Below are 25270 nucleotides of genomic sequence, written 5' to 3'. Positions count from 1 at the left end.
CCATGAAACAAGGTGTCATGTTACTCAGGGGCGAACAAACTACGTCCCACGGGCCGCATGCAGCCCGCAACACCGTTTTGCGTGGCCCACCAACGGTTCAAGAAATGTATTTGAATATTGATAAATGCGTACGATTAAACTTTTTCTTATTATATTCCACCACGATAAATATATGTTATATTCTGACTATAATGTCTATTTTTAATTCAATAGTATATTCATATTGAAATTAACCCGAATATTTTCGGCTGACACTCGTCAGGGGTAATCGTCAGCATCTAGAAGAGAACTGGCAGGATCATTGTACATCAATAATCGTACCACAAAGTATGACGTCACCGGCATGTCTATTTTTATTTCATTGCTGGCGCGATAGCCCGACCTCAAGGCCCACGCATTTAAAAAGGTTTCACTTCAACTGCTAAACATCACAGACTATCAAAACGGGAATGACTTTTGAATCTCTCCAGCAAGTTGATGACTTTTAGTGCTATACGTGGAAACACCTATTCGCGCTTGTGCCAGGTTGATTCGTTCTCTGTATGTGCAGAAGTATTTATATTTAGCAAATCTATATAATTCAGTGGGAGAGTATTTGAAGCTAACATGCTTATGACGCTGTCAGCATTGTGTGCCCAGGAGTTGCGCCAAAAATAAAATCAGTAAATCTATAAACAGATCACTGCTCACAGATTCAACTCTCCATCCTGTTCTAAGTGTCGGGACAACCGACTTTCATCCATGTAGTTATGAAAATTAGTTATTGAGATTGACTAGCTCAGTGGTTCCCAAACTTTTTCGGTGTGAGGGCCAAATTTAGAATTTCAGAGTACGGTCGGGGCCGCACGAATACTATGGCTATGAAACGGACCCAAACAGTCATCATGGCTATTTCGGAGCAGTTTTATTGCTCTGGCGAGATTTCAAAACTCAAGTAGTTTTCCTATACTTCTGGTACTTACTCAAGTAGATCTGATTTTCTCTACTTCTACTTCTACTTCGTAATATTTAGTGATCTACTTACTTACTTTTCGCTATTTTTAGTTTGTCAAGTAGAAGTAGTTTATTCCCCCAATACGACAGATAGCCTGAGAAATTTTGGGGCTGTTTTCACGGAGTACCAACATTGAATATTCATAAAAGTCAAGTATAAAAGCCCAAACATTTTTTTGCGCTTCGCGCACAGCAGTTATGGAGTGGCAAATATTTTTTCACGAAAGTATCAGTAAATATAATTTAGGTACCGGATTGCTTGGTCCCGCTCACACCGCATTGTCGCCTATATCAAATATTTCATCACAGTAAACATGGCCCACCATAACGTTTGAAACTCCCGTTTTACAATCAAGCAATTACCTATCATATCGTTATCGAGCAGCCCATGACGTGTCCAACTAATCTGGAAAATCCAGCTTTTTTAACGTTACACCTGTTTTAGCAGATCACCTTTGAAGCTTTATGGACAAAGACATAAATATATTTTCCGCTCTTTTTAAGTGGTATTTGTATTACACTTTCAATTCCGAGTATCATACTTTCAGTTCTAATTACTTTCAGTTTGTTTGTCTGCAGAAAATAGGCTACATGTTGAAGCATAAAAGCAAGTGTAGTAATGCCTCTATTATCCGAAAATAAAGATACACTCAATGTAAATATTACGATCCACAATATTTTTTATTAACGTATACTAATCTCACAAAGTGTTGAAACCGTATCCGATACAACTTCTCCGTTTGCTCTTCGCCTAAAATTGGGGCCTTATAATATGGGGTAGGGCTAGGGCACCATGCCATGATATTATCTAAAACGGGGCCTTCTAGTAAACAAAGGGTTAGTATCGCATTTTCATATCAATACTATAATTTGCATCCCGCGATGCGAGAGAATGCTTATTTTGCCGACAATTGATACCTCCTGGGATGCATCAATACGAATCAAGTTATTCTTTGCACCTTCTGCACAGCTCAATTTGCAGCTTTTGACAGTCCATGCGAACGAATTAAGACTGTTTTCAAAACTACTTACTTACTTGAGTAGATTTAAAGTCGGTCAATTCTACTTCTACTTCAAGTAGTTTTAGGTGGCTTGTTGAAGAAGTACTTCTACTTGTACTTGAGTAGATTTTTTAGTCGCTACTACTACTTCTACTTGAGTAGCTTTATTGACTACTTTGACCACCTCTGTCGATAGGTCAGTCGTGGTCCGGTAATCTTGATGATAGACTGTATTTATTTAATAGTAATTGCTTGTATTTCGACTTGAATGTGGACATGCTCGTCGACTGTCGGATGGCCAGCGGGATACTGTTCCACACATTAGGTCCGGCATATTTTATAGAGCGATGACCTTTTCGGTTGATCATATGATATTTGGACGACGTGGACGCGCGTGTGTTGTAGGGGCCTACTTGTGCGCTTTTGATTCCGTCGTGCGAAACCCGAACTCTGTGCTTGTTCCCGTCAGAACCGTAAATCAGCCCCTTGACGTCCGTTTTAAAGTAATATATTAATATACACGAACCCTAGCGTAGACTCGGGTCACATTATGCGACAATGCTGAAGTACCTACTGAATATTTTATGCAGAACAGAAGGTATCACTGGAACAATGAAATGGTATAATGATTCCATAAAATTAATGTCTTCCGTTGCTTTGCCAACAATTGAGGACTTGCATGGGAATATAATCTCATACGCCTTAATGGTCTAGGCTAGACCGGACAATGTGTTCTTTCTTAAGGCGTCAGACTATTGCTACATTGATGTTGATCAGAGTGACAAAAACGGTGTCAATATTTGCTACATATATTACCTCATAAACAGTGGGAGCAGGCATGCCATAGGTCCTCTTCTACGAGGATTTGTCCTCTTTTTTTTTTAAGAAAACGGGAATATACTCGGAGGACACCCAAATGTCCTTTTTTTCGCAATTCATCCTCTTTTATTACCGTGAGTATTCACTGTTCAGTGATCTGATGACATACAGACAACTAAAAATAATTATATCGGCAGAAATGACGCGTGAAAACTGGCTTTCTACACAATTGAAAACCAGTTTTTGGGCACCTGCTCGGAAAATGGCCTTTATTTTTTTAGTCAACCCACGACCGATCACTATTTTCCGTAAGAATCTCCCGTTTCATTGCATGTTAATGTCAGATGTAAAAAGTGTCCTCTTTCACGGATATCAAAATATGGTAACCCTGTAATAGTCAATAGGGATGGCGTGAACGTGAATTAGAATATCAATTATTATCTATGATTGACATCAACGAAATTGATGTAAAGAATGCATCGTTGACTAATGTAAAAAATATAGCAAGCGTACGGGATCTATGTTGATTTGATGTTTACTGTATCACAAAAACCAAATCCGCCCCGGTGTTGGCTATACTGTATAGCTTTATTTTGAGGTTTGTTTGTTCGTTGAACAAAAGGATTTGGCGCTTATCGCATGGCGGCCTTTTGCCCTACGTGATTTTGATGTAGTTCATGTAGAGTAGGCCCACATCGCAAGATATACGATGTCTACTGTAAAACACCACGTAAACGTGACGTGTTTGTTTGACGTCACATTTTTACTGAAAAGTATGGTATGGACATTCAGCGGTATGGTATGGAAAAATACATCGCTGACGCTCTTCCATATGTTTCAAATGGGGGATTACTGGGCACTACGCGATAGCTTGTAAAAGTGTAGCAGATACACCCACTCGCAGAAGGGTGTCCACTAGGGATGGTGTGAACGTTAGGTTCACGTTTGCGTTCTGTGTGTGAACCTCGTTAATTTAAAGGTTCACGTTCACAAACGTACCTTGGCAGGTTCTGCACTGTGAACCTTTTTCATGTATTACAATTTTCACGTCAATATAACATCTTTGGTTGAAATTTATTGCAATTCAACTGCGGGCCACTCTATGCACGTCGCTGGCAGCATAAAAAATCAACACTAAGCGAGCGCATGAATCTTGACAATCTTAAAAATGTTACCTGCTTTGCTACAAAAGTTTTCTCGAAATATCCAGCTTTCTGTTTGTGAATATTTAGTGACTGTCTGCTATGAGCTTGACCCGCAATCACACAACATCAAGAGCTAAATACGCTGCATGCTGCATAGCCTATAGGTAGTCAGCGAATGATGCTTATTCAACCAATCAATGAAATTGTTATCGTTGTCTGATGTAAAAAATCGAGCAAGTGTACGGGGTCCATCTCGATTTCACATCTATATTCTATCATAAAAACCAAATCCGTGCGATTGGGTGTTGGCTACTGCTGTATAACTTATTAATGGGGTAAAACCCGTTTTACACTCTGCTCAATATCAACGTAGCAACACTCAGACGCCGAATACATGGTCCGGTCTGGCCTAGACCGTTAATAAGGCGTAAGCCTATATTCCCTTGAAAGTCATCGTCGAAATTGTTGGCAAAGCGACGGAAGTTATTGATTTTATGGGATTATTATAGTGAATATATCGCTATGTTTTTCTGAAAGTTTTGTTGAATGCCCACCCGTTGTATGCGAATGCTCCCCACGTTGAGAGGGATAGAGAGAGATGGAGAGAGAATCGTTATTCGTCTACATTACAAATCAACATCACACTACAAAAATGTAACAGTGATATGTGACATGCAAGGTAGACTGGAGGCTCGATATGACAAAGTCTTCAGAGCCGATCGATCCAGGACAGGAGCTATTTTCACTGTTGATAACGAATAAAGAACGAAAAGAAAAACAGCACACAGCATCATGGAACAGTTCGAAATACAATGCAAATACAATATAGCGGAAGTTAGAGATAAGAGAATGGAAACATTGTTTTTTTTTTAATGCACAAGAGTCCAAATTACGTAGATTAGGTGGTAACTTATTCCAAGTATTGACACCAATAAAACTGATTGAATTTTGCACTAGACTGGAGGAGTTGTGTTGCACAGACGGAGACAAGTTAGAAGAAAATCTGGTATGATGTTGGTGGGAATCTGAAGGTAAGTTGAACAAATTATCAAAATATAGTGACAATTCACTCTGGTGATAGCTATGCATAAATTTCATTACCTCAAATTTGAAAATGTCTTCCACTTTTAATATCCCAACGCTTCGATACATCCTATTACAGTTATCAGATCTCTAGATTTCCGACAGGAAATTCGCATGGCTCGATCGGTTTTGCAAGACTTGCGATTTCTGCAGATGGTTTTTCCCAGCAGGTCTCCAAATCAAGATCCCATAAATGTGAATGATGTGAATATTGTATCTTAAATTGGTTCTGATTTCAGTTTAACGGTGATTACCTTTTCGTGTTGATCATCATGCCTCGTAATGTACTGGCGTTAACTGTAATGATTCGAAACTGTTTATCTGTTTCACGTATTCTAGGGCCGTTTATCAATTACGTCGCTGTTGTCTAACCTGTTGATGTTGCGAGTATCCGAAATCGACAGGTAAGGTATTACCCCATTGAAGCCGAAGTAAGAAATTGCTTTCGAGTATATTGTTTCGTGCTCATGGTGAAAAGCAATTTTGAATGAATCAGCACTGGCCTAGTGTGAGGGTATTCCATGTCTTTCAAAGGCCATAGGCCGTTTTTGACGGGATGAAATTGTCGTATTGAAGGTGAGCCAATCCAACAGACTGACATTCAACACTCATCATAAAAATGGGATTTACTCTTGTATCAATTTAGGCCTGGCATGAAAAAAATTATCACATTTATAACTATTTGAATAGAAGTGTTGTTGTTTTTGATATATACTAATTATAAGATATAGACGCCATGTGAGCGGACAATTATTAGGATTGGTGTGAACCTCTGAAAGGTTCGGGTTCGTGTGAACGCGAACCTTTTAGAAAGGTTCTGTGTGAAGACGAACGTGAACCTCGGGACGTCATATTGCTAATTCCAACCTTTTTTTCAATGACGTGATAGCCTATATTAATGTACACGATACCCTGCGAAGACTCGGACCACATAATGTCGCATTGCGTAAGTACATATTGGCTCTTTAAACGTCGCTAAATGTATCAACCGGGGGTATCAAAGGATATCATAATCTCATAAAATCAATACATTCCGTCGCTTTGCCAACAATTTCGACGAGGACTTGCCAAGGAATATAAGCTTACGCCTTAACGGTCTTAGCCAGACCGGACAATGTGTTCGGAATCTGAGTATTGCTACATTGATATTGAGCAGAGTGTAAAACGGGTTTCTATACTCGCTACCGATACCATAAACAACAAGTTATATAGCAGTAGCCAGCACCTTAATCGCACGGATTTGGTTTTATTAATACAGTACATATATGAAGTCGAGATTGACCCCGTACGCCCGCTCGATTTTTTACATCAGAAAACGATATCAATGTCATTGATTGGTTGAATAAGCATCATTCGCTTACTACGTATATCGCTCGTGATGTTGTGTGATTGCGGGTCAAGCTCACAGCAGAGAGTCACTAAATATTCACAAACGATAAGCTGGATATTTCGATAAATTTTTGAATACTTTGTTGCGCCGATAGCAAACGATATATATAAACGTAAGACCTTGATAGTTTCCACACCCTATTTAACGTCCACTTGTATGAATATAACTTTATTAGTTACACGAGCTTTCGGCAACTTTTGGTAACAAAAAAGCAAGTACCGGTAAAACTTTTAAGGTTGTCAGGGTGCGTGTTCGTTTAGTGTTGATTATTTTATGCTGCCAGCGCCATGCATAGAGTGACCCGCAGTTGAAATGCAATAAATTTGAACCAAATATCTTATAATGAAGTGCAAATTACAATTTACCAAAAAGGTTCACAGTGCAGAACCTACCAAGGTTCTGTTGTGAACGCGAACCTCTAAATTTCCGAGGTTCACATACAGAACGCGAACGTGAACCTCACGTTCACACCATCCCTAACAATTATATATTGTTATCGCAAAAGCTATCACGTTATAATTTTGCAGCTACTATGAATATTCTGAATCTAACAGATTGATAATAGAGATTGATCTTCTATCACAGCATTTGGGGTTTAGCAGTGTATCCGAATCCAGGACTCGGGTATAGTCCTGATAAGTGGGTTATTAAGCTCATGGTCAAATACCTTCGAATATTGGAGCAGAAAAATAACAATATAAATCTAATAATGAATGTGTCATATAAGTTATAGAAATATCGGAACGCCGAACAACATCGTTACATCGTTGGAGCGTACCACTACGGTATACTCGGTACCTTTAAGTGGCATTAATAACATGGTTTAGCGACCCAAGATTATTATTATTATTATTACAACACACAACAGTGGTGCTTATAGCCGGATTAAGGCTTCGTGCTCCACGACATCACATTTATCACACAGTTCAATGCATTTCTTCATGATCAATTGCTTTTTGCACTCCATCAGCAGTCTCTGCATCTTCAATGATTTCATCGGTTCTTTTGTCGTCGACTTATAGCTCGACCCACTGTCGTTTCTGGGCTTTTCAAGTCACTGCAATTGCAGTGGGGTCGGCGATGAGGAGCCCATATAAGCTCCGAGCGACCCAAGATGTAACTAACAGATTGCCAATGGTTGCCACAACTGCTTGCTTAGTTAGCGAAATGCCAAGCTGCGACCTTCTGATCTATTACTATTCCCATGACACGCGAATAGTTTGTTGCGTCCATGGTTCTAACCAGTTCACAGATTTCCGAGTTCATCAGAGTCCACTCCGGTCATTTTCATTTGGCCATCGAGTCAGCCCGAGTCTGAGTAATTCTAGTAAAGGTCGCGTCCAAGTCTAACTCAAAAATTCCAGTCACGAATCGTCGAAGCATAGTGCTATAAACGACTATCGTCTAAGAGTCAGGGTTTATCATCGTGAATTGGAAATGTTGCGAAATAGGGAAGCTCTACTATATGGTCGCGGATAGTGAAGTTGGATGAATAGTTTTCGGCTATCGGATCAATTTAAGAGGGAATCTTCCCTTTACAACTTGAAAAGATATATGTGGGACTTATATGTTGTAAAATTAATGAAAATATGAAATGTTGTCGCGGGCTGCACGAAATGCTCTGGCGGGCCTCGTGTTTGAGACCTTTGTTCTAATCACTATCTCGTCCTATGCTATTGGTAACACAGTGCGCTGCAATACTAAGCCAATACAGTCGACTCAGCTAAATTCGGACACTGCATAACACGGACAATCGCTTTATTCGATCAAAATGCTTAGGAACGAAAAAAAACAGAAAGTAACACGTACACACGGACACAGGCTTGCAATTCCTATCATCAGGTTGCGACACAATAAATAGTACTTCGTTCGTTTTAACACAAGATCAGTGATTATAGTGAATGATGTTACATGCAGTAACATCGACAGTAAACCTATACAAGGCTGTGTCAGCTTTATGGTCGCTTTTAATTGGGCACAATTGCGATCATCTAGCAGAATAAATTGGTACTGTAAAGTTTAGCAGAAGAAGTGAAATTGCTCACTAAACTAAAGGAAAAAAAGTAAAGACGCTTCCTGACAGTGGGGACATCAAAAAGTAGTAATCGAACCCTATATGCGTTACACAATAATACAGTACACAGTATTTGCTGAATGGTTTGGTATTAAAAATAATGTACAATACAACTAATATGAAGGTATTACTGAGGTGCATTTTATGCGATCTGCGCCATGTAGCGCAGCTACAGCCAATTTATTACACATCCGTACCGTATCTTAAATACGGTGTGTGCCTTTACGAACTCGCACAAAGCCGTTACCACGCTTAATTCGGCCAAAAGTGAGCGGATTATAGCGGATCGTATTATTTACACAAAAGCACAGTATGGAAAACAGTATCGAAGCAATTAAAAAGCATGTCGTCGAAGAGCAATCGCACGGATATATCGGAACACTGACCAGTGTCCTTATGAGTGGTCCGACTCTCCCGCACTAATACCACGCCTAGTTCTTGTGCAAGAGTACATTCGTGAACGTTGTCGACTGCATGAGTTGGCAGCAGCAGCTCGCAGATTCACCCAATCTATGGCATATTCGGCATCTCCATACTGCTGTAAGGTGTGGTATCCTGGAAGATTAAAATGACGAGATTACCGAGAGAATCACTGCACAAGTGCACATTACATGTGTACAACAGCCTCCAGATGACCTATACCGGACGGTGACTAGAATCGTAAATAGAGCAGGACATTCGAAAGCACGAATCCAAATCGATTGCCAAATTTAATGAATCGAGCGAGCAGTGAGAGCCAATATTTCCGCGTACTGCGATTATACAACATACATGGACCCAAGGTTATGAACCCCTGGTCTAATCCGTACATGGTTTATAGGGAGTTTATAAGTTGTGTTTTATACAATGCGACGATGCTTACCGTTTGTCCGTGTTCCTTCCGGCCACTAGGCAACAAAGAGTCGCCCGACGCCCCACTATTCGGCTTGTTTGACGCTGCGTCATTGCTTGAGAAAAATATTTGTAGATATCATGAATACAACACGCAATGTGAGCATGGGTGCATGTCATTTCGGTCAGAAGATATGCTTTGAGTATTGATTTACATGAGATTAACGACCTGGTAATCTGACCGTTCCGCGCCTACTATATACGGTATTGTGATGAGATCGTGAGAAAGGGAAAGAATAGCTGCTAAGTTAATACCATTATTCAACCTTCGATGTGCGGTGTTGTGGTAGCTCTAGGTGCATCAGAGTGTCTTGAGAAAATTGTGCTGATATCGAAATAAAACAGGGGTTTACAGTGCATTGTGCAACCTTTCTAAGGTAGATTTGTCTGTAACGTTTGAGTTAGGATGAAGTGGGCAACGAAAATTGTCAAAATAAAGCTAAAATATGCAAGACTCTGCAGTCCGCAGTCATATCGAGATTTACAGAGTGGTCTCGTCATCGCGACGTCATTAATTATAAAAGATATGGTTGATTGGTGGTCCATGGTAACTACAAGTAAGCTTATGTGCGTCCCACGGTTTCCACCAGTTGGTTATTTCTAGCTTGTCAAAAATGGCTGCAGACCCTTGTACCAGAATAAATCTTTACTGACATAGGGACCTGATCGTCTCGTTTTATAAATATACCTATCCTCAACCCCGTCATTCAAGGTTAGGGCTATGGAAGCGTAAACTGAGTAATGGTGTTATGTTACAAGTTTTATCTTCAGTCGTCTTGGGGAATCAAGTCTAATATTAAACAGTAAATATTTCCTACGTGTCACATACTATCAATAATCTTCCATAATTGCTTGTACGAACCTTCCACATTTTTTCTTGATTAGAACAGCTACTGCAATCGCGACGGCGACAACAACCACAACAACAACCGCAATAATAATAATGACAACGGCAGATGTGGAATCCGTTTCGTCCGGGCGAATCATCACATATGTAACTTCATTTTCTACAGAAGAAAGGAGAAAGCTCAATAACCAGTGTATATAGCCTGTTCGAGAATTTCGTTCATGACACTGCATGAAAGATAGCTCTTTGCAAAATGCGGTTGTTTAGAGTGGAGTTGGCATCATTTCAATTGTCTCAGTTTGTCATTGCTTACGTCCACTGAGTAATACATTAGACAGGGTGGGATATATAATATATAGAACAGGGTTGTCAAAAATTTGAAGATTTTCAAAATTGCCACGATTTAAAGTCCCATTCTGTAGATTATTAATAAAAAAAAACATCAGAAGACATCGCTTTACAATATCGGACATGGGAAGCGTTACTGTGTACAGCGACGACGAACATTGGCATTAAATTGCAGTCCCTTTCGGTGCAAAATTGCGGCAAATATTCGTGCTCAAAACCATGATTTTTAGTATGCAAGTTGCCCGTACCGCCCGAAATCTTGTCTGATGCAAACAGCGAGAACATGCGCACTGCACGAGTTGGTCTTAGCTACTTAATTTGCAGATCGGAAATGTCACACATTCACGATAACTTCTCGTATTTTTGTGTGACTGATCAACACAACGGTGTATGCTTCCGTGTTTGATTTGAGGTCTAGGCAGCAAGGCTTCGCCTCGACTGTTTTATTAATTGACTTAATGGTAGGGCTGGGCAAAATCGAGTACCTGAGTGTTTCGATTCTGAATCACGTATATTACGCCTCGAGTCGATTCCAGTATTCGAGTCCCACTCATTATGACGTCAAAACATAATGCACTATATCAAAATTCAAATATGTTTCTTTTATCCCACCATAAAGAACAGAATGCCAGTTATCCGTCACATGAAAGATACTTCGGTATTTTTCGACCATGCCGATTTCATTGCACTTCTTGAGAATGTTGTGGGATGATCATGACTTCGTAAATGTGTTATTTCCAGTAACAATCGTAGCTTTGTACTATGTTTCGTATGCTGCGACACGGCCAATCAAGGTTTCAAGGCTTCCCCAGTGAAAAATAGTATCCAGACTATAATTCACGTTAGTAAATTAACTTTCAGTTGCGAGGAGCGTATAATGTCAGTACTCGAAAAAAATCGTCTTTTACTACTCGATTCGAATCCTTAAAATTAATACTCGATTCATGTTCGAGTACTCGAATGATTGTGCCTAGCCCTACTTAATTGCGACCGATATTGGGTCAATTAACCTAAGAGATGTGTATTGCTGCGTAACGGTTGGACACTAACGTCACACAAACCTGGTGTCGAGATATTTCGGACGGTCGTAGGCACCGTAATTGTTGAAGTCCATCCAAATTTTGGCGAATGCCTATCCGACATCATTGTCTGGTTCTCCATTCCTGGCGTGTTGTTCTCAGAATGAGGCGTATCTTAATAAGAGATCGCACCATGCATATCGATTAAAGTGGCTCCGATTGTAAATAGATAAACCATACCTGCTTCGGTAATACTGGTGTTTTCTTGAAGCATTTCCTTGGTTTGAGCTGCCGCGGTGGATGACAGAGAACTTTCAGTTGTCATAACTAAATCACAAACAAAAGCAATCGTTAATTGTAGACAAAAGTCCAATATTAAAGCCCTGGGATGGCGGTTATATCGGTATATCTGCGCTTAACACCATCGACCGCGGAACATATACAGAGCAATATTTGACTTTGACGCGTAACAAGCTTCTGTATAACATGTCACTGGCATTGATTGTTGCATTATGGAGCAGTTGTTAACTTGTTATCCACGAATCGATAATAATAATTTTCTTCGGGAATTGTAATGAAATGGAAACATCAACACGGGCACACGGCTGCTCGCTGTCAAGTTAAAAGCAAACTATATGTTCTATATGGATCTCGCGATGGGTGGGGAGTAAATGGAAAAGTCTTCAAATTAAACAGGGCGGGCTCGTCTTATAAGCTCACACACAAAGCGTAACGCACGTGGTACAGTCGCTCACGCATCAGTTTGCTACGATCACAAGAAATGCTTATAGCTAAATTATCGAAACGAAATGCGTAGTTAGCTCAAACACTCATTAAGGACTGGAACCAATCCACGACGTTAACTTCCACCAACATACACTCACCGGAACAATCAAGCAAAATCCCATCGTAAACCGTGATGTACTTGTATGTAACAGTTGTAGATGAGTTGGAGCTTTCATCGCCCTCTGATCCTGACGAGGTCCCACGAAACAACTCTATAGTCGAATTCCCATGAATCATCTTCACATCGACCCGCCCGCGACACTTTCTGTTGAGTTTTTCTTTCCAAACGCTGCAGGACTTGCCGAAGGTCAATATCAGACAGCGCGGAAATTCGGGATCGTCCGGCAGCGGTTCGCTTTCAAAGCCTGTCGATGTATAGCCAAGTGACAATGTACGGAAACATACGTAAATCCAGATAGTCGAATATGTGACTGGCGGTATTAAACTTGAATATTGCTTTACTACATACTGCTAATACTAAATTGGTTGAAGTAGAATTCATTGACCCAATAACTTTTTGCGCGCCCCTTATCAAGAGTTAACTGCACAGTAAGAAGCATATACGAAGAGGTTCAGACGAAAACCAAATCGATGAGGTCAGTTAATCAACCTATCGATCGTTATGCTCTTATTCAGGGGTTCTCAACCTGGGGGGCGCGCCCCCCTTGGGGGGCACGGGAGGCTCTCAGGGGGGGCGCGAGAAATTGACGAAGTCAGTATAAATTGTACGTGTCTGAACATGTGTTTCACATCCATTATGAGAAGACGATTAATGAAGATGAAATTTATTCCATATTCAAGAAAGCTTGCAAAATACAAACTCTAGCAACAGCGCTCAACTGAGTACAGTCTGATTTCAACTTCATTTGAGCAAATTTTTGAAATTCTTTGGAGATATAGAGAGCAATTCCCACGTGTAAGTCATTCATTGCTTCATAGCTTTGACAGTAGCCTAAAGCTTGTCGCGCTGGGCAGCTCTTGTTAGTAGCGTGCGAACTGCACTGCCCAAGACAGACTTAGATGCAACATAGGTGGCCCGGTTTCGCCATCAATTAGGCTATAAATCAACACAATTAATTCATTTCGAAAACTGATCCAATTTAGCCTGGCAGGACAGAACGACGCCTTGCTCTCTGTACTCACTACCAGCATCAGGATTAGTCTCAGGGTGACCTACATTGAAATTAATTAATGGATGTCTTGTTTTTTGTTATTTTCAAACAAATTTGAAGAAATTTGTCAGCAATGTAAAAGACTCAACAGAATGCAGATTCAAAATTGGCGTAAGATATACCTTATGTATACTATTAGATCAGGGGTGGGCAGCCTGCAGCCGTAGAAGGGAATTTGAGCGGCCGTCGACGCCTCATTCCATTAGTATGTGTTGGCGGCCGTAGACATGCAAATTGCAATAACGAATTCACTCCCGCATTTTCGAGAGATTTTAATTAATCTTGAAATTTTCTTCGCCCTCCGCGCAATTCAACAAGACTTCATTTTTCTATTTTAATGCAGTAGCGCCCTTCTTAATCTGAGCCGGAATGGGAATTGGCAAGAAATAGCAATTCGTTCGCGGCCCTGAAAAATTTTCGCGCTCCGCGCGACAATATGCACCTCCCGGCAACTATTCATAACATTGCCACTCGCGATTTCGGTGCGTACAATAGGCCATTGTGAAATGTAGAATAGTCCGGAGTTCACCGGGAATGGATATGGACAGTTTACCGTAGGGATTTTGCGTCCAGATCGTTCATTGCGGCTATGCCCTGGAATGCGGCCTTACGCTACATAAGCAATCGAAATGCGGTCATGATTATCAAAAACGTTGCCCACCTCTGTATTAGATGATGTGCTCTTTTTGACATGACGATAAATGCAAGGGGGGTCAGGGGGGGGGGGCGCGAGTTTTTTGACCATCTCCAAGGGGGGCGCGTGTCAAAAAAGGTTGAGAACCACTGCTCTTATTCGTAGGTGTAGAGAAGTGAGCGACTTTGGCTCCTAACTTCCGATAACCATGTTAAAGCACTAAATTCATCAATCGGTCAACATCTAATGAGTTATCCTGTCTGTGCCAGTCATTACAATGACGGTATGTTCATTGTGATTGCCAAATGCAGATCTGCTTTCCATTTGTCTGTATTGGAGTCATCTATCATACAATTGACCATTGACCAATCATGATTTATGCCGGCAGAAGGAGTTTCTGTACAATCTTAGAAATTTTCCATTTACATACCGCTAATTGTCTGTGTGACGTCTTCCGTGTATTGTATAATTTGATTTTCTCTCGTTTCTTTGTCTTGTGAGACTATCGTAACAGCTGACTTTGCCTAGCATTACTTTTTTATTGCATTGATACGTCATAGTTATATCATACGTATATGCCGTTAACTCTTGACAAGGGGCACACGAAAAGTCTTTGAGTTGATAAATTCTACTGCAATGAATGTAGTCGGAAGTCCTTAAAGTAAAATCCTGATAGTGTGATAAAATCACTCGGTTGTTGGCTCGTTCCTTGCGATAGTAATATTCACGAAATATCAGGGTATCTGAAACGTAATCAACATACCTGATACACTTGTCACATCGGTGTCTTCCGAGAAGGATTGCGACCCGTGCAGTTTAATCATCACCCCCAAAATGTCGTTGTTCTCGGGTTGGGCGACATGCAAGCATGTTCGTTGGTCGTCATTCTCGTCGTAAATTTGCACTGTGCCTCCCGATGCGGCATGGGCGAGTGGAATCGTTTTTCCACACACTTCGTAGCTGGCAACTGCTGTAAATTAAACATATAGTACAATGCATAAAGGTGCTGAGAATTACATTAACATAACATATTAGCGAGAGGAACAGATTGGGTCATAGATTCGAGATGTTGAATTCAGCCCCGCAAACATGTCACGATACATATCCGCTGTTCAGTTTACTTTGTTTATGGATGTACGAGCTTACATTCTATAGAATTGCTGTTGTGGTTTGATATTTATTTCATTTTATTAAGTCATCCGCAAATTATAATGTTGAACACAGTGTGAAATACAGACAATTTCTCACACAGGATGAAGTATCCTGTGACTTTCCATGTGCTGCGTACATGCAGTACATCCGCTATATGTTGTACCAGTCGATCGCCACAGATAGCATAATATGTTCTATTCAAGCGTCAAATGGTGCCAATGGAGTAGTGCGAAATCGGGCACATGATATCATTGCTAAGGAGCAAAAACAAATGGTTACGCAACAGACCTGTTTACTATTGCAGAAACATTTCACCCGCGAATGTCGGAAACAGGAAATCGACGACTGCCCTAACGAATCCTGTTATTGCGGTTATTGCGAAATCTTAGAATGATTGTAATCAAACAGATTTCCCTTTCGTATTCGAATGATAATAATTCAACCGAATCCTCATACATCGCAATGGACCCATTCACAAAATAAAAATGTCGAATCACATATTAGAATAATTGTGTAGTGACTCACCTTGAAGGGGCACGGCCAGTAAAATCGTAATCATCAATATTCCGATCATTCTTGATATTATCTATAATAATTACGTCCACCTATAGATACTTACTTGAAATTGAATAAAATGGAATTAATCAATCTGCAATCTCTAATCATGCAATTAGCTGTTAAATCAATATCTGCCATGCTCTCGGAAATTCCATATAACGAAATAATCTATCTTGCAAAAATACGACCAAAGATGATCTTCTGACCTGAGTTACTGAGTCTATATTTTTCAGTAGCACCTGTCAATTTACTAGTATGCTAAAATAAGTCTGCATATAATAACAATTATTGGCCTTGACGATACGTTTTTAAAGTAGGCTAGATCAACCCTCAATTTTCGCACACTAGGTCACTCGGTATTTTATACTAGCCTGTGATATGAGGAAGCCACGATTATGCAGTCTATTCGCACTACGCAGCCTTTTAAGCGGTTCATGCTAGTCGTCGTATAAACCGCCTTGAGAGAGAGAGATTGCTGGGTGTTTCACCGTAGACTTAGACCTAAAGTCATGGTGTTCTTATATCGATCAAAAACACGACACCTAACCTGAGGAAATACACACCATGTGTGGCGGTCAAATCGAACCTATCAATTATTTGATCGCGCTGTGTTGATACGCAAGTCTCACATGCATTACATACATTGCAATCGATACAACGAATGATTCGGAGATTTCATGTAATAATATTGAGAAGCGGAAGAATTCTCAAATCACCATAACGAGAGCGCCGGACTATACGTAATAGATTCACACCATCATGAGCACGACAATATATACGCTACGTAACCGCCATACACTCTTCAGCGAATCAAAACAGTATATCCCCATAAACAAGTGCATTGCGCAATCCAAGCATGAGCGATAATGACTCATTTTAATTTTCGCGGGAAATAGAAAATGTTCAGTTCATATACCACGACTAGTCGACTATATTGTCTACATGTCAACATTGACTAACTTCACATCGATTTCAGCGTTCTTTCCTGGCCAACGATTCTGGTTGCTCTTGATCAATATCGTTTACCAGATCCCAGTATATATTAACGTATGCATCAGGGATCCACAGTCCACACACTCACCAATTGTTCTAAGGTCTTCGAATGCATGGAGCGAATTTGCGAGTACATTCATTTCCTTAATCAACAGTAAATGAGATCTACATATCTCAGCCCAGGCATTAATATGGCTACGTCATGGAGATGAGATTAAGTCAACATGCGACGGTTTACGTTAAAACTTTCTATATACAAATCCATAGTTTACGCTGCATGCAAGCGGGGCCTATACGATGCAGGCCCCGATGCAAGTCTATAGACCACGCAATACAAGAATGACTTTTGTGACATTGGATGACTTCGTAATATCTATTTCTTAGAACAATGAATTCTACATGAATTTTCCAGAGTGCTACTTGTGGTACCTTCGCGCTGTGGTTTGTTACTCGGTGATTTCCCGAATATTGGTTTGCTATTGAGTACGCGTGACCTATCTTCATGCTGAGTGTGATTGTATAAAGATTCTCCCTGACCGTATACGAATCGTATGCGGATTGACTAATGATTGGTATCAGTTTCTATATGAACAGAATATCATCAAATTGGAAAGGTGCTTTTGATCGAAAATAAAGAATTCGATTCAAAATAAAATAAAGAATCCAATTCTAGCAAGTGGTTGGATCACAAATTCCTGCCGGCTTGATTAAGCGAGCAAATCGGCAAGGGTTGCAATTCTAAAAGAAAATAGATTGATATACTAATCAGGCGATGTAAACATTCCCGATTACCAACTCATCTGTTGTGATTGACGAGAGGTCAATAATCCAATACTGCGTTTTATACTACCATAATCGCCGATAATTGCGAGATATTATCACTTCCCTTCTTCAAATTTTGAGACGTGTGGCGAGCCTGCATGCGTTTCACCAGCTTACAATAGCAGGAAGTCATGTCCATGTTCACTTGTTCAGTTACTACTGTCCACGGGCAAAAGATGACAACTTGCATCGACTTTGCTCGTGTTTACGACACAACAAATTCAGATTATTTCACCATCGATATGCAATTATTCGATTTATCAAGCTTTTGCATATGCATATGTAGGATTCATATAATTCCACTTGAAGTCAACCATTTTTGCCGCCGTTGTAATACCATAATGGCGAACTAACTTCAAGGCTTCCGTGCGTAATAAGTCTTGCTAATAACAACCCTGTTGCTTTCTGACGACGCAAACCTGTTCAGTATATATGTACGACGTACGTACAACGACATTTAAAAGTACAAGAACAGAAAAATATCCAACCCACTGCGTGATACGATACGATTGTGTTACTGTACTGCGATACGCAACTGCATTGCAGCACTCGTCGGCATTTTCAAATTTGAAGAAAATAATACATGGTTTCTCATAAGAGATGCATCCATGCTGAACTTCCGTTCCGTTGTCTGTGCAATACACAGGTACAATACATGCGTTAACATAAACAATAAGCATACACAGACAGCGTGCTGTACTTTCTGAACCAAGGGTGGCCAACCTTTTTGGTATTCACGGCCGCATTTCGATTAGTCATGTGGCCAAAGGCCGCATTCCAGGGCAGAGCTCGTAATGAACAAACTGGACGGCAAATACCCATTTAAACTGTCCATGTACATTTTCGATGAGCTTCAGACTAGTCTACTTATTCATATCGGAATACTATATGCCCCGAAATCGCGAGTGGTCGGTCATGTTATGAATAGATCCTTGGATCCGTCATATTCGCGCCAAGCGCGGAAAATTTTCAGATTCATGAATGAATTTCGTCATTAATATTAGTAGTTACACATATTCCCATCAAACACTTATCATTTCTCAGCCCATGTGATTGAAAATGTAAAGGTTGATTAAAATCTCCTAAATATTTGGGAGTCAATTCGTAAATTCAATTTTCATGTCGACGGTCGCCAACACATACTAATGGAACTACGTGTCCACGGCCGCAGAAATTTCCTTCCACGGCCGCAGGTTGGCCACCCCTGTTCAAAACTATCTATCTGTCGATATAATATTGAGTCCTGCTAACTAATTTTTAGGAAGAAAACTACCTCGATCATGTCATGCAATATGATGACACGACGCACTTGCTGACTTGCTGTACATGAACTTGGTCGACGATCCCGCTGCCGCGCTCTATTAGATATGCGCGATACCTTCCAATACAATGGTGTGATAGTACTGGTATATTTCCTGTCGTCATTTCCTCTTCCCTAACCCAATTAAAAGTCACATGTATCTTATATCTACATCGCGAGAAAAGTTTATTGGATGCCAAATGAATTATTGTAATACAATACGATAATGATTGTACGGACACAATTTTCGAGTCGCGGAAGCAATATCTATCAACTGCGAACGGTATATACGGTATGCTTCAAGGATCGAGCATGTATGAGACCTGCCAGTCGATATATTTAAGATCTCAAATCTCCATGAATCATTTCCAATCAAATTCCTGGTTCATGAAAGATTATACCAGAAGAGGTTAACGCGTGCAATAGAAGTCATAACATTTTGTCACCAAATTTTCGTTTTGAGCCACATACTACAATATTCAAACACTGTATTTACAACAGCAGAATTATATTACATTGAACTTTTAGAATATCACCGATTTAGAAAATATTCATGAAATCACACCAGTATGGACATTCTGAAGAATGCAAAGTGAAACAGTTACGATTCAAACGCGGAGAAATGAGTATTTGAACTCCTGTCACTCGCCATCGCACACAGGAAGTTCGTAGATTTTCTTGCATACCATTAGAGGCCTCTGTGTTTCCGCCGCGATTTACGAGATAGTATACTCGCCGATTTATTCATTCTGTGAACCATTCCGGATCTCTTGACTACATCAGAGGGTAACGTTCTGAAAGTATAAATGGCGAATTTACGAGACCATCACTACATATCATAGCACAATAATCAGTTACCTTAATAGTAGGAGGCGAATTAGTAAAATGGATAGACGTCTTTTTAATCCTATGTTTCATGATACTGCTACTACACCAATTTTTATTAACAAGAAATATACTGCGTATCTGTAAAATCGATAATACATTTTGATAAAATACCAAGACTTACTGATCATACATGTCTCATACAGCTATTCAACTAAGATTCGCCGGGCGCTCCATTGTTTTTCTGGTCCGTCGATGGGTTATTCCTTGGGAAATGGAAATCTTTGGTAATTTAACGTTCATAATCTATAATAATTTAAATGTGTGTCGTTTGGCATCATATACATGCCGAGAAAAGAAAGGTCGGATATGAACCAGCATAGGATGCGCAGATTGCGTCTACACAATTACACATCATCCATAAGATTGCTTACGAACCTTTTACGTGTATAAATTCGAACAGCAAGAAAGATCAAACCAAGGATGACCATAACAGCGCCAACGATGATCACAATACAAGCCGTTTCGTTCGCGCGATTGATCCCCCGAGCTATTTCCTTTTCTGCAAAACAGAGGGCCTGCTATATAATCAATACGTATTACGTATGGCCTTAACATTCTACAATACTTCATATCGAGTCTTACAAGTGTCACAATTTACTTCTGTGATTAGAGCAACATGGTTTCATAAAACTATAGCTCTATATTAACTTGCAGTAGATATCACATACCTGTTGTCGGGGCAATATGGACGCGCAGTGTTCCCTCGTCTGGCGAACTCCATCTAACTTTGGGCGAAAATCTATTGAAAAACATTGTCTCACTCTCCGTTGTGTGCTCGGTATGAGGTGAGTCTGAATTAGAAAATATATGGCTAACTATGGCGCCAAATACTTTAAAGTGGATTATAGACAAATCATACCTGCCGCTGGAGTGTTTTCCTGAAGCAATTCTTTGGTGGCACCTGTTCCGTCAAGCATTGTGTTTTCTTGAAGAGTATGTCTTGTTTGCGTTGAAGCTGAAGATGATGGTGGAGCACTGCCCAGAGCAGTTTTGAAATCGGAAACAGTTGCTTCTAATCAATGGATGTCATATATATAAATATTTTGATAGTAGCCTTACTGCTAATAGGATAAAATTCTAAGACTATATATTCTTGGTAGGAATAATATATCAATAGGTTCTCTCGCGATAAATAGTTGAATGTAGAGCGGGATGATGCCAATGGGACATAATGATATATAAACACGCTTTGATATTGTTGTGTTCTTGGACCGAGAATACATTTCAGTGGTTGCACTGCTTCACTTATATCAGTTTACCTGAAACCTTCATTGCTTTGTCGATGTAAGCGATAGATACATGGGCAATGGCCATAAAAGGCACATGGGCTCAAAAAAGTTTGTTCTAAAATCCTATCGCAGTTCAGATATTTATCGACTATGGCCATAATGCACGCTATTTCTTACCATTGGCAGAGTTTTCGAGTGTCACCGATTGGTTGTCTTCGGATGTGGTCTCGAAGGTAGGAGGAGGCGTTCTATCTGTCGAAGGAAGTTATCGCCGTTATGAGTAGTATGCATTTAAAAAAAAAGTATGTTTTTTTTAGTTGTAAAATTATGCCATAATTGTGTAAATACCTTCCAAAACACATGTTGTATGAGCCTACAGACAATATACCACCCGATGATACCGACGTATACGATATGGGATGGTTGGAACCCTCAAAATCATCGGTACAACAGCTATAGTACGTAGATGTTTCGTCAAAGGAGCTATATTTACCGTATATTTGCCAATCCAATATGACGTCACAATTGAATATTCGGGACGTCATGGCTTAAAAAACAACAAAAAAAACCCAAAAAAACACAATAAAAAATATCTTTTAAACTTGTTTGTTTTAAATTGATTTTTGTTTTAAATGCAACCCTTATGAGTGATTCCATTTTGTGAATACGCAGAGAGATGGAAGCAAATCGATCTACTGTGATAGTAGTAATTTAAGAGCTATTCCGACTCCAAAATACTTGATATAGATTGAAAATCCAAATACGACGTTAAAATGGTCCAAGTCTAAAAGATAATTCGAAAATTCAGGCACCATTCAAGCGGCCACATTACATTGAGCCGATCTCTGATAGTCTCCGATTTGAACTAATGGTAGACAATGTAAGTCCAACTGGCGTCCACCCTAAGTGTAAAACAAAGCCTTTTACTGCATCTCGTGTTGCTTTGACGTCATACCTAGGCTATCTGCAGTGCTCGATATTTGTAAAACAATCGTAGTCCATAGTCAGGCGGTCATGGGAAATATTCTATTGGCGACTATTTTTCGATTCTTCCTGTCTTCGCTGAGTAAATGACTAATTTAAAACCGTAAACCTATTCATGTGACGCAAATCAACGGCCCAAACGAATCGGTATTGTATATAGTTGGCGTGGAAAGGGTGTACCAGCAGGACCTCGTAGTATAGTGATGTTTCAATACGAAACGGAACAATCAAGCATTATCCTATCAATCATGTTTTGGGAGCTTACTTACCGGAGCAATCTAGCAATATCCCGTCATAATCGCTAATGTACTTGTACTCGACAGAAGCAGATGCATCGGAGCTGTTGCGCTCTGATCTGGATGTCTCAGCGCGAGGCAACGCCATTGACGTATTTCCATGAATCATCTTCATATCGACTCGCCCAAGACACTCGCCGTATAGTTTCTCTTTCCACACGCTGCAGGACTTGCTGAAGGTCAATATCAGACAGCAAGGAACTGCAGAGTCGTTACACGGCAGTTCGCTTTCAAAGCCTGGAGAATTGAAACAATATGATATAATTCTGTTTTTTTTTTTATACAGTAGCAGCTGGGTTGTGTAGGCAACTATCTTACCGTAAATGCGTGACATATCGTCGCCTTTCGGGAGGGATATATCGCCTCCAAGCTTGAGCAGCATGCCCAAAGTTTTATCGTTTTCAGGTATGACAATTTGCAGACATTCCAGCCCTCCATGTTCATCGTGCATCTCCATTGTGCCACCCGTCTCGGGATGGTCGAGAGTAACAGTCTTGCCACATGCTTCAGCACTTGCTGCTGAAAATTAAATGTATCTCAATAAATATATGAGTAAGACGGATATACCGAGAGTTTAAGGTAAGCTGTGGAAAGTTCCATATCATGTATTGCTTGTGCACTATGTGCAGGTTAAGATTTCGGAGCTTGTAAAGGCGGTAATGTGGAGGCAATATACTGTGGAATATTTTCTTTGTATGCTAAGTGTCACGTGGTCATTTACGTAAAGTAGAAGTTTTACGCCTATTCTATGGATTGCACCAGCCATCGCGAACTGAAGAATAGCATATATGCATTAGACATCAACAAATAACATGAGCTCAGCGCCCAGGACTCAAAACAAAGACTGATACTCTTACATTGTTTTGACATTCGACGCGCGAATGCACGTGTCCTGTACTGTACGTATACAGTACACAATAACTGATGATGCAATAAATAAATTTCGCCGAATATGTTTGCATGGTTTTAGCACTGGCGGAGACAGGAGATGCCATACATTATCCACGCCAATGCAAAGGCGTCTTGGCGATGTCTTCAAAATTCCAGTACAATCGGCATTGGCAACCAGTCATTCTGGAATGCCCTTGAGTCAGCAATGACCAGTGTGTATTGTATACCTATTTCACAGTTTCGTAGTCGTGTTTAACCAGTCACGGGGCTGCTAATGAGGAAAGTTAGAAGCATATACTTGATGACTGTTTTTCTTTGGATACAACGACTTTTGAAATGTCAAATTTAGGAGAGGGAACCGTATGATATACCAGAGGACTGATAGCATTTAATGCTAATTGGCAAATAATGTCAGCCCACAAAAATGGCAGAATATATAAACGCAAACTGTATCCTTTGATACACGGTCTATCTCATGGGTCGATTGCCAGCTGACGCATATGATGACCTGCGCTTCGATTTGTAAAATTCCTTTGGATGAGCATGAATTTCGAGCCTTTGTCATATAAAGAAATCTAAAACCACAAAATTTCACCATCTGCTATTACAAATTTAGAAGAGAGGCCATGCTGCCGACGTCCACATTTCCAAGATACAAAACAGCGATGAACAATTGAGCATTTCGAAATTCTGGTGACAATAATGAACTTGATACCCACCTTGAGCGTAAGCAACCAGTAAAAACGCCGTAATCAATCTTCCGATCATTTTTGAGAATATCTATTATAAGTACGTTTGCTTTTTTCCAAAACATAACATAAACGATAGTAACGTTTGACGAATCTCTCATAAATAACTCGTCAGCCATGCTCAATGCTGCGCATCCAATCTATAAGTGCGGACTTATGAGTATAGTAAATGGAACTTCGTAACCTATCACAATGCATTATACGATTTCGAAATATCCGTATAATGTACTGGGCAATACAACCCGACTGCACAAAATTTAGCTTCTATAGAAGGCCTAAGTATTCCTAATTATACAAAATAAGACGCGCAGCTACAGTGCTTAACAAGAAAAACGGATTCTCGCGGTGGCACTCGCCAAGATCATGATGAAGCTATGTTGAAGATAAATTGGGCTGCCTTATATATATATCTATAACTAGGCTTGGTGTTACACCATCTTAGAGATTATACATCTCGTGATCGAACCAACGAATCATCGTGCTCCGCCATCTTAGGCGGCTCGGTGAGTGCGTAGATCTCGACTGTTCTCGAATGATTGTCACATCAGTAATTTTGTGGAATATATGCAATCCATTTTGTACAAGTGCACATTTTGCAGTAACTGTTTTCTGTACAGACGCATTGTTAATGCACGGCGTATTCGAGTTTGCATGAAATTCGTACGAGGGTGGTAGTAATAAAGTAGTAATAAATGAACACACCATGCCAATTCTTTATTGACAGCAACGCATCTGGAACATACTCACTCACAGTATTGCAAAACGTTTCCCTTTGCAGAATTGACGCGGGAAATCTATTTATAGTTGTATATCATCATTGGTTTATTAGCAATCTTTTTTATCAGTTCAATACACCACAAAATGCGATACAATGAAAAGACAGGAAGATGTCGAAGCGACTTGGAGTAGTCTATGTAATCAGACACCCACCTTGGCCTACGCGATGTAAAGAGGAGGCATGCACACTGAATAAAAGCAAAGAAGATAGTACAGAAAAGAAAGCGACAAGAAATAGGGCGGCATGTTATGGGAAGCGAGTTCGATAGGTCAGTCGTGGTCCGGTAATCTTGAGGATGGACTGTATTTATTTAGCAGTAATTGGTTGTATTTCGACTTGAATGTGGACATGCTCGTCGACTGTCGGATACTGTTCCACACATCAGGTCCGGCATATTTGACAGAGCCATGATCTTTTCGGTGGATGGG

At 40.2% G+C, this 25270-nt stretch overlaps 1 protein-coding gene across 3 annotated transcripts; it reads right to left on the bottom strand.

The window, feature by feature from the left end:
* Positions 1-7267: 7267 nt before the first annotated feature.
* Positions 7268-24260, bottom strand: LOC145444202 (uncharacterized). 3 transcript variants are annotated; one of them, XM_080322137.1, is made up of 11 exons: positions 24035-24260; positions 22743-22943; positions 22398-22661; positions 21322-21396; positions 14966-15169; positions 12495-12761; positions 11851-11937; positions 11653-11784; positions 10259-10403; positions 9368-9452; positions 7268-9060 (listed from the first exon to the last, which is right to left on the bottom strand). In XM_080322137.1, exons 1-11 carry the CDS (start codon positions 24081-24083, stop codon positions 9016-9018), a joined length of 1554 nt encoding a protein of 517 aa, XP_080178263.1. In that variant the 5' UTR covers positions 24084-24260; the 3' UTR covers positions 7268-9015. The 3 variants fall into 3 exon arrangements, with proteins under 3 accessions (XP_080178263.1, XP_080178262.1, XP_080178261.1); XM_080322136.1 differs by having other exon boundaries at positions 14966-15172; positions 22743-22940; XM_080322135.1 differs by having other exon boundaries at positions 14966-15172; positions 24035-24259.
* Between the last annotated feature and the right edge of the window lie 1010 nt (positions 24261-25270).

The sequence above is a fragment of the Botryllus schlosseri genome, chromosome 8 (genome assembly GCF_051294905.1).
Source record: "Botryllus schlosseri isolate E-star chromosome 8, Bs_hap1, whole genome shotgun sequence".
In the NCBI taxonomy this organism is placed as follows: Eukaryota; Metazoa; Chordata; class Ascidiacea; order Stolidobranchia; family Styelidae; genus Botryllus; species Botryllus schlosseri.
This window is presented reverse-complemented; position numbering and strand designations above follow the sequence as displayed.